The 10,189-nt window shown below is 62.2% G+C and overlaps 1 protein-coding gene across 2 annotated transcripts; it reads right to left on the bottom strand.

Annotated features, from left to right (window-relative positions):
* Positions 1-221: 221 nt before the first annotated feature.
* Positions 222-9,708, bottom strand: TLE6 (TLE family member 6, subcortical maternal complex member). Of its 2 annotated transcripts, XM_047850893.1 has the most exons (16): positions 9,640-9,708; positions 9,048-9,106; positions 8,647-8,692; positions 7,602-7,643; positions 4,344-4,406; positions 3,932-4,250; positions 3,802-3,824; positions 3,457-3,517; positions 3,274-3,377; positions 3,148-3,185; positions 2,319-2,571; positions 1,975-2,225; positions 1,546-1,687; positions 978-1,128; positions 661-737; positions 222-507 (listed from the first exon to the last, which is right to left on the bottom strand). In XM_047850893.1, exons 1-16 carry the CDS (start codon positions 9,706-9,708, stop codon positions 403-405), a joined length of 1,803 nt encoding a protein of 600 aa, XP_047706849.1. In that variant the 3' UTR covers positions 222-402. The 2 variants fall into 2 exon arrangements, with proteins under 2 accessions (XP_047706849.1, XP_047706847.1); XM_047850891.1 differs by lacking the exons at positions 8,647-8,692; positions 9,048-9,106; positions 9,640-9,708 and adding an exon at positions 6,810-6,910 and having other exon boundaries at positions 7,602-7,635.
* Between the last annotated feature and the right edge of the window lie 481 nt (positions 9,709-10,189).

Here is a 10,189-nt window from a genome sequence, read left to right as displayed (position 1 = left end):
TCGATGGCACAAATGGCTGGGAGACCCGTCTCCGGGAGATGAGGGGACAGGAAGAAGCGGTCCACGACCACCCCCACTCCCAACAGGGCAGTGGCTTTGAGGAGATTCTCAGCGAACGTGGACTTGAGGCTGGGAGACCCAGCTGGACAGAGTCCTTCCAAACCTCTGCAAGACGAGCAGGGGTGGGGTGGGGCGGGGGGTGGGGGACGCACAGAACCCTCTGCTATTTCCAATTGCTTTATTACATGTGACAAAGATCGCCGGCCCCTTTGCGCAATGCGGAAGAGACCCGGCTCGCCCACCACACCCCTCCACCATTATGCCTCCACCTTGCTGGGGGAAAGGGACAAAAAAAAAAAAAAAAAAAAGGATCCCGAGTCAGGACAACTGGTACCAAGCCCCTCAGTAGGTGACCTGGTACACAGAGGCGTGGTCCCTGGACCCCGTGACAATCAAGCGGTTGTTGGGGGACACATCACAGCACAGGATGGAGGAGGTCTCGGGTACCTTGGAAGGCAGAAGGCCAGCATGAGCTGAGGGGGCTCACCCTCCCCGCCCCTCACCTCTGCTGGCAGTTCAAGCCTGGTCCCTCGGGGGGGTCTCTGCATCAGGACCCCTGCGTTCAGCTCCCAGACCTGAACGCTGCCCCCCCCCGGGTACCTGGAGCTCCACGGCCCCCGCGGGCATGCTATAGACGCCAACCAGGTCGTCCGTCCCGACGCTCACCCACCAGTGGCCTGGGAGGAGGCGGAAGGGACCAGTTTGTGGGGGAAATCGGCATCTGAGGGCAGGGCCCCTGGGGGTCTGGGACGCAGAGGTGGCCCCCCACCTCCCTCTTGCCTCTGTGAAAAGCATCACTGAGTGGTTCCTGCTGATGAAGGGTGTTGGGGGGTCAGGAGGGGTCAGGAAGGCGGGCTAGGATCCTGTGGGAGTCTGGGGACCACAGGGGACTTGCCTGCCCCTTCCTGGCCACTCACCGAGGGGGGAGAACTTCAGACCCAGGATGGTGCCGTCCTTACACCCCACCATGTGCTTCTGGCCCCCTCGGGTGGGCTGCAGCCACTGCTGGCCATTGGCTGTGCCCACCAGCACCCAGTCCTCCTGGGGACTAGGGGACAGGCTCATTATCTGGGGGGCAGGCGGCAGGGAAGAAGCTAGTCAGGTCCCAGCCTGGCCCAAGAGGCGGACAGGGGCACAGGGACCCACCCTGGGGCCGACCTCCTGCCAGCCTCCCGGCTTCGAGGGCCTAATGCGCAACTTCACACTGTGGGCCTCAGTCTGCTCATCTGTAAAGCAGGTTGGTTCCCTCTACCTTAAGGGCTGACTGCGGAGACTAAAGGGGGCTATGAGCACCTGAAACAACATGAAAATGTCTGATGCTCTTGGGGCTGGAGGGGGGAGAACATCTCTAACGACCCTCTTCCCGCCAGCACCACTGAGATGTGGGGTCCCATCCGGCCCCCTTCCCCCGACATCCACCTCCTTCTCTGTTCTGAGACCCAGCTACTACTACCTGGCCGACCAGACCCTTCCCAGCCTGCACACCTGAGACTCAAACTGGTACTCCTGAGGCTCTCTGGCAGCCCTCAGGTCCCAGCACCGCAGACAGGTGTCCAGACCCCCTGTCCAGACGTTCTGGTCTTTGACAGCAATGCTCTTGGCCCCATTCGGGTGGCCCGGCAGGTCCCTGGCCAGAAGGGGTATTGGGAGAGGGTCAGGGCTGAGACTCTGAGCCTTAAGGCCCAGGAATTCCCCTCCCCCACCGAACCACACCCGGGTGACAGATGGGGAAACCGAGGCAGGCAAAAGTGCCAGGACTGGGTTTTGAAGAAACCCAGCCAAAGTCTGAACTCGGGCCTTCAATGCTCTCAGATGCAAACGTAAGTGGTCCAGGGGTTTCTCTCCTTCGGGGCTGCTGGATCCCCACTCAGGCTTTCAGGATGACTCCGCGCCCCTCCCCCGCCCAGGCCTCACCTGATGACACTCTGGTCCCGCAGGTCCCAGATCCTGACTGTGCCCTCCGTGAAACCAGCCAAGGCCAGGCTGTCCTCAGGCTTGGAGGCCAGGGCCTGGCAGGTGAGGCCCGCGCAGGGCAGCTCACCGCTCACGTGCAGGGAGGGCGCGGTCAGATCCCACACGCCCACGCCGGCCAGGTTGTGGCCACCCGCGAGCAGGGTCGTGCTGTCCGAGGACAGCAGGCAGGTGCGCAGGTAGGCCCGGCGGGTCTGCGGTGGGCAGAGATGCAGGGGACCGTCCTCGTCCTCTGCGGCTCTTCTGGCTCCCGCAGGCCCCGCCCCCAGAGCCAGCCCCTCCCTCACCTGTACACACAGGTGGCTCTCGGGATACCTGTCCTCCACCACCTGGCTGGCCAGGCTCCACACTTTGACACCACCCCTGCCACAGGTGAAGGCGTGTCGCACGAAGCTGCTGACAGCCGTGGCCAGCACGGGCTCCCCGTGTTCCAGCGTCCGCACCTTCTCCATTCTGTGTGGGATGGCCCGCTTCTTGGATTGCCAGGGCAAAGCGTCCGGTCTCTTCCACGTGTCCTCAAAGTCCTCAGGGTCCCAGCATCTTGGGAGGGGAAGCCCCGGGGCACCAGCCTACTGGTGAGCCTCTCCGCCCGGAGGGGACCACCCCTCAAACCCGAGGAGCTTCATTCTTTTGCAGACGTTGGGGTTCTCAGGCCTCGCTTCCCCCACGGCGCTACCCACGCCCCCTCAAGTATTCTCCCTCTCCTAGAAGCAAACGTCACCCCCTTCCACCTGGAATGCTTTGCCCCATCCTAGCAAACTCCTACTCATCCATCAAGACCCTAACCGCTACGCCCCTTCCCTCCAGGTAGCCTTCTCGTCCCCAGCTGGGCTCCCCCAGCCTCAGGCCACAAGGTCAGGACTGTCTGCACCCAGCTCTAACACCCTCTTTCCATGGGAGTCCTTTCTGCAAAGCCAGAGCTAGTCACGTGGGGAGGGACAGTGATGCTGGCCTGACGGTCTCCGAGCTGCCCCTTTCCACCCAGATCCCTCAGCTCTGGTTACTGAGGACAGTAATACGGTGGTGCTGGTGTGGAAGGGGAGGACACACCCACATCCCTGGTCCCCTCTACCTGCCAGGGACAGAGGTGCAGGTAGGAGACTGACAGATACTTACATGGGCTTCAGGAAAGGGCGGGCTCTCCCAGCAGGCTCCTGTGGGCGGGACCAGGGTCGCGCTCAGCTCCTTCTGCCCCAGCCCTCCCAGCCTTCACGGAGGCCACCGCTCCGGCTGGGGCCTCACCTGGGCCACTCGGGAGAGCATCCCGTCCGCCTCGGTGCCTGGCTCTGTGCTCCCCTCGTGGGAGCCCTCAGGGGAGCTGAGGGAGGGCACAGGTGGGCTGAGAACTGGGCAAAGACAAAAGCAGATGAGTGGCGGGTGTGGGTCCTCGGGGCAGGCTGCCCCCCCTCCCCGCACTGGGATTACCCAAAGTGTCTTCCATACGTGGTTCTGGTCCTGAGTAGCGCGGTCCCAGGTCCTGACTCTCCTGCCCATGGGAATTGGGGCGATCAGTTCAGACCAGAAGACCAGCCCAGGGTCAGTCTTAGACCCTGGAAACCTCAGGGAGGCCCAGGCGGTATAGACAGCACTCGCCAACAGCCCCAAGTCCCGTCCTGGGTGGGGCTACAGTCTTGGGACACAGTCCTGAGTCCCCCGAGGGCATGCGCAGCTAAGGACCCAATGGATCCCAGGACCCCAGCACCCAGCCCGAGGGCCCAGTCCAGATCACGGCCAGCCAGAAGCCCAGCCCTCCAGGTACCAGTCACTCACCAGGGCTGGCGCCTGCTCTGTCACTAGGACGAAGGGGGGGGGGGGGACAGGAGGACAAGGTTCAACTGTGCTGCCCCTGGACAGCCCCCTCCCTCCCCACCCCCCAGCCCCTTGCCCGCGGGAGGCTCACGTGTGTGCTGCAGCCGCTCCCCCTTATTGTGGGTCCCGGCGAAGATCTGCCAGAGCTGCTCGGTCAGGACGTCCTGCCAGAGCTGGGGCTCCGAGTCCCAGGACGCCGGCGTGTCCAGCTGGTGGGCTGGGGCGTCGTCCACCCCCGAGCGCTGCATGAGCCAGTCTGAGGACCTCACGGCCACGACATCCTCGAAGTGCGGCCCCTGGAGACTGGAGCGCGGCGGGGTCGGGAGCGCCGGGTGCGGGGAAGCCTCGGGGCTGGGGGGCCCCCAGGAGTGCCGGTCAGCCAGCCCACCCGAGACCTGGCTCGAGGGCTCCTACAAGCACACGGTTGGGAGGGGTGGGAGGGGGTGCCCTTGGCCCCGAGCCCGTCCCCTTCCCCATCCCCACCTCGAGGGCCAGGCACCCACCTCCCCCGGCTGGAAGCCCCGGGGTCGACTCCAGGTCTCCATGGTCTGCAGGAAGTTTTCTGCCTGGAGGGGCAGACGTGTCCCAAGTAAGCCTCTGCAGCTGGACAGCCCCGGGGCGCAGACCTCCTCCTGCAAGTGTCCCTCAGTGTGCGAGGCAGGGACACACTGCCTGCCTCGAATGGTTCTGGGCGGATTGATTGGTGGTAACACAGAGCCCTCGGCACCGGGCTGAGTGTGAAGAAAGTTCTTTGTACCCAGAACTCAGCAGCAGGTGGTAAAGCCTACCCCTAAAGGCCAGTCAGTTTCATAAAATGGCAGAAGGTAGGATCCGATCTGGTCCTCACCCCAGGACATATGCCCCTCTGCGTGGGGACATGTGCGTTTGCTTAAGTGTTGGAAGCGTATTAAGAAATCGACGAGGGGGACGCCTGGGTGGCTCAGTCGGTTGAGCGTCTGACTCTTGATTTCCAGGCAGGTCATGATCTCACGGTTCATGGGTCTGAGCCCCACGTCAGGGCTCTGCTAACAGGGAAGAGCCTGCTTGGGACTCTCTCTCCCTCTTCCTCTGCCCCTCCCTCTCCCTGTCTCAAAATAAACAAACTTAAAAATGCAATTCCTGGGGCACCTGGGTGGCTCAGTCAGTTAAGTGTCAGACTTCAGCTCAGGTCACGATCTCACGGTTCATTAAGTTTGAGCCCCGCGTCGGGCTCTGGGCTGATGGCTCAGAGCCTGGAGCCTGTTTCCGATTCTGTGTCTCCCTCTTTCTCTGCCCCGCCCTTGTTCATGCTCTGTCTCTCTCTGTCTCAAAAATAAATAAATGTTAAAAAAAAATTTAAAAAAAAATGCAATTCCTCCAGTCTCAGGCAGGTGCTCAACAGCCGAGCAGGACAGCACAGACCCCAGAAGCAGGGGTCCCGAGAACGTGCCTGCGTCCGGGCTGCGGGCAGACCAACCCTCTTGGCCACTATTCCCAAGAATCCGCGACGGGGAGCCCCCGCCTCATGGTGAGATAAGGACCTCGATGGGAACAAAGTGCAGCTACATTTAGTCCAGTGCCAGACTAAATACAGCGGGAATGTTCTAGACCTGCCCGTCTAATGCAGTGGCTGCTGGCTTCGAGTGGCTACCGGGCACTCGAAATGTGGCTGGTGCCACGTGTTTAATGTCAACCCAGCTCCCGTGGCCTCCCGGAGAAGACGGCGTGGAGCTGGTCTTGGGTCTGTGGCTGTGCCAGCAGCACCCCTGCCTTGTCAACGCGCACCCCTCCGTGGTGGGCACGGAGAAGCCGCCCAGAGTTGTCTGGCCCAGGGCAACCTCCAAAATCCTGGGAGAACGCTCTGATCCATGAAGGGAGAGAGCCGATAAAGCAGTGCGGTGTGGGTGCCAACCGCGGTCTGTCCTATTTAACAGGAATGGCATTCCCGTCTTGCAGACGAGAAAACAGAGGCCCAGAGAAGCAGAGGCAACTTGTCAAAGTCAGGACGGGGCTTACCTGCTTCCATCTGGAGCCCGGGCAGGCAGGCAGAATGGTGAGGGAGGGGGTGGGCAGCGGGACCCCCTCTGGTGGCCCCTCTCGGGACCTGCCTCCTGGGGCAGCGGGTGATGGGATCCCCAGCTGGGCCTCCCAGCAGCACGCGCCCAGGGGAGCCTTCCCCAACTCGCCCTGGCTCGTTAATCCGCAATTTACTGGCACTTGAGTGCACTCAGCATGGAAAGAGCTCCCTCCTGCCTGCTAGCTGGCCCTCCCTGGGGAGAGGAGCTGGCTGGGCCAGCCTGCTGCTCGGGATTTTAAATGTGCAGCAAGGAAGCTGGGAAAACGGAGTGGGAGACCGAGGGGAGAGGACAGAGGAGTCTCTGCGGGACTACGCGGCCAGCAAGGGTTCTAGGGATCCTCCCTGGAGTGGGTGTGAGGGGGGCTCCTGGCTTGAACAGCAACTCTCGGGGGGCCTTGTCCCCTACATCCCTATACTCAGCAAGTGCTGTGGGGATCCCCCCAAATCCACAATCTGATCAGTTCTCGCCAGCAAAGCATTAAGTGACCACCCCACCCAGACGGTCCCGTCCTCCTGCCCTGCCCCCACAGTCCGTCCTCCAAAGGGCGCCCATGAGCGCCCAAGTCAGGTCTGCCCCTCCCTGCCTGCAGCCCTCCAAGGCTTGCACCACCCTGTGGGAAAAGCCCAGTCCTCCCCGAGGCCCCCACAGCCCTGCACCACCTCCCCTCCCTTCCTCTCGTCCCTTCATCGCTAGGCTCCAGCCACTTACACGGGCATGGTCTTGCCCCAGGACCTTTGTCCCGGCTGTGTCCTCTGCCCATTCTGCTCCTCCCATCCTGGACACCTGCACTCCCTCTCTGGTCACCTTCCCAGCAGGCCTTCTCACTCCCACCCCTGCCCTCCTGTCCCCCTGGGCGGCTCGGTCCCATCCCCGCGCCTTGCCCAGCCTTCACCGTCCGACGCTCTTGTTTACCAAGCTCTCATCACCCCAAGGGCACAGGTTCGTCTGTGTCCTTCTCTGCTATTTCCCTGGCGCCTGCAACCACACTTGGCAAGAAGGTGATGGATAAGGAGCTGTTGAATGAATAACCGTGTTCTGGTTGCTTCCTGCCCCCCCCCCCCCGCCTCCCCCCCATCAGTCTCTCCCTGTTCTGTGCACTGCCCACCCCAGGCCCTGCTAAGTTGCAGACACGGACCTGGCCTTCCGCCAGTCACATCTGGCACAGGCAGAAAGTCCTGCCAGCGCCCAGGAGAGGGGGCCAGGTGGCGGAAGGACAGGCAGGACTGGAAGACAGGCTTCGGCTCGGGCACAGAGCCCTGTGCTGGGAGCCCGGGCCCCCCGTGCAGACCTGCCCCCCCCCCCCCAAGCTCATGTGCGATCCAGGCCCTGAGAACCCTCAGGCGCACGGAAGGCCACAATCCGGGTGTGCCTGGCACATGACAGGCCCTTTGGGGCAGAAGTGACAGACCTGCAGAGTGCTGACTGAAAAGGTCCCTGGCCTCCTCTGAGCCACGCAGGGACCTGGGAGCAGGCCGGGGAGGAGCCTCAAGAGGATGGGGGACGGGCTCCGGGTCAGGCTGCCCTCCTCTGCCCGCAGCACTCCAGGGCTCCCACCTCCTTCGGGGTGAAAGCCCACGTCCTCCCCACGGGCCCCACAAGGGCCCCCACAACCTGCCCCTGTCATAGCCTCTGTCTCTCCCCCCGTTTTCCCTGTCTTTCAAGGAGGGGCAGCCGCACCCCAGCTCCTGGTCATCAATCACTCACCTGCTTGTGATGTTCCTGGAGACCCTGCCGGATCTTCTGGAGCTGCAAGGGAACGTCAGGGATTGCACCGAGGCGGGGGAGGGGTGGGGTGGCCAATGGAAGCGGACAAGAGTAGGAATCGAACGCTGTGCGTGCTTCTCCCCAACTATGTGGTCCTGGATAAGGTGCTCTACCTCTCCGGTCACTACATCTATCAAATGGGACACCACCCACCACACAGAGTGGGAGCTAATCAGGGACACCCTTGGATTTCATTCTTATGGTGACGTTCAAAGACTCCCCAGGACCACAAGGCCCTACGCACCTGCTCCCGTCCCTGTCCCCTCCCTGCCTCCCTCCCTCTCTCCCTGCTCCAGCCACAGGGGCCTCCTGGCTTTTCCTCCTCCAGGCCCATTCCTAGCCCCAGGGCCTTTGCACAGGCTACACCCTCAGCCTGGAATGCCCTTCCCTGCTCTCTCTGGATTGAAAAGCTCCTTATCCTCCCTACCTCACAGGGAACATCACTTCCTCCCGGAAGCCCTTCCTGACTATCTCAGCTCAAAATCTTGACTCCCGTCCACCCCCTTCATCTTCCGGCTTCTTTATAGCGGTTACGGCTTATGAATCCGGTTTCTCCGTTCACTTCTCTCTCTCCCCCCGCCTAGAGGTGCCCTGTGTCCAAGGAGCTCGCCACGAGTCAAGAGTGTACACTTAGTCAAGTTAAAGATCCAGTTCCTCACAAGTTCTCCATGGGCCCCGTGTGGCCGGCGGGGTGCCATATTGGGCACCGCTGATATAGAACATTCTCCTCATTGCAGAAAGTTCTAGAAGACGGCACCATACTAGCGCATACCCTCCCCAGGAGCAGGGGCTCCTGTTGCCTATCCTTCAAGGATGAACTGTCAGCCAAAGAAACGCGTGGAATTTCTAACTTTTGCAGCGAGGCCAGTATTCACGAAGAACCCCCTTGAAGAAACTGGCCCAAAGGAAGCAGGAGTAGGCGCAGGAGAGGGGGTCCCCAAACCCGGCTCGCCAGGCCGCCCGGGGCCCGCCCGGTGGGGCTCACCGCGTGGTACGTGCTCTCCACCTGCGCCGTCAGGTGAGGGGGGAGCCTGAGCGGAAGAAAACCTCCGGTGAGACGAGCCTTCAAGCCCCGCCCCCCAGCCAGCCCCGCCCCCGCCCGGGGAGGCCCTGGAGGCGGCATCAGGAGACGCGATCTTAGGTCTTGAAACGGACAACCGAGGCAAGTACATTCGTGCTAAACAACACAACTCGAAAATGTACGCGGGGGCCCGGATTGGTGTTGCCGGTTTTCCGTTTGCTTCGGGCTCCAAGGCGGCTCCCCGCCTGCCATTACTCGTTCTGTCTCTGGGGCGAGGGGCCCCGGGGCCACCGAGAGCGCGGACGGGACGCTCTCTCCCTCCGGGGGCCACAGCGGGACCTCCAGCCCCTGAGCGCGGCCGTCACCTGGGAAACTGCCGCCGGAGCTGATCCAGGACGTCCGGGGAGTTCAGTTCTGGAGAAGCCTGGGGAAGGGGAGAGGAGGTGGATGAACGGCGGCCTCCCGCCGCCCTCAGGCCACAGCTCCCTTGCGCGCCTCCCTCCCCGCCCCCCAGGGGGTGGGCTGGGGCCTCCTGAAACCTCCAGGGGAACTCGCTTTCTCCGGTCACGTGAGTCCCCACCCAGCCCCCTCACCCCGGGAGTATCTCCCATTTTGCAGCTGGGCCTAAAGTCTCAAACACGGACTCTCTGCAAAGTCCTTGCGAGACAGTTTGCCCACACTGTTGGAAAGGGGTCGTTTCTGGAGCAAGGGGCTTCTACTTGTAAAATATTAACCAGAGATGCTGCAGTCATGTGTTGGTCACCTGGGGGATAAGAAGCAAGTGTAATTTACAAAGGGCCTTGGCACCTGTCGGGAGGTGTGACCGGTTAGCGCCCCCAGCCTGAAGGCCTGGCCACTTGCCCGTGACCCTCCAGCAGGAGCAGGACAGCCAGGTTTGAGCCCAGCTTCCAGGAATAAGCACCCACAGGGGTAAATGCCTCACCAGGCCCTCCTCACCAAAGTTCCTGGGGGCCTCCTCATGCCTTGAGGGTGCTCCTGGGGGCGGACATGGTCCCAAGAGGTCATCTTCAGGCAGTAGCCACAAGGACTTTAGCCAGGAGACTCTAAAAGCGACAGAGTGATGGCAGGTCCTGAGGGCAGAAGGCCAAGCAGCCAGGGACAGAACCAGCACCCCCCCCCACCCAGTCTCCCCTCCAGGACCCAGGCCTGGATCCCCATCACCTCCCTGACCTGAGCACTGCATGACCTATATCCTGTGTTCAGTTATCAAACGCCGGGGCCTCCAGCTGCCCCAACGGATGCTGGGCCGCATCCAGGGGCCTCATCCCAAGGGCTGGGAGGGAGATGGTGTCAAACACGTACACCCCCCTACCAGCTGCTGCCAGGGCTGGGGGACCCCCCCGAGAAGGACGCTAAACTTCAACCTCAGTTTTGAGACAGTGTGAGACAAATTTGAGTACGGGTGAACGTCACTGGGAAGGGGTTTTGCAGGATGAGTAAGAGTTGGCCAGGGGAATTAGGACGTCTCAGACGCGAGGAAAGGGAC

This window comes from Prionailurus viverrinus, chromosome A2 (assembly GCF_022837055.1).
Source record: "Prionailurus viverrinus isolate Anna chromosome A2, UM_Priviv_1.0, whole genome shotgun sequence".
NCBI lineage: Eukaryota > Metazoa > Chordata > Mammalia > Carnivora > Felidae > Prionailurus > Prionailurus viverrinus.
The sequence above is the reverse complement of the archived record's forward strand: the minus strand, read 5'-3'. Positions and strand labels throughout refer to the sequence as shown.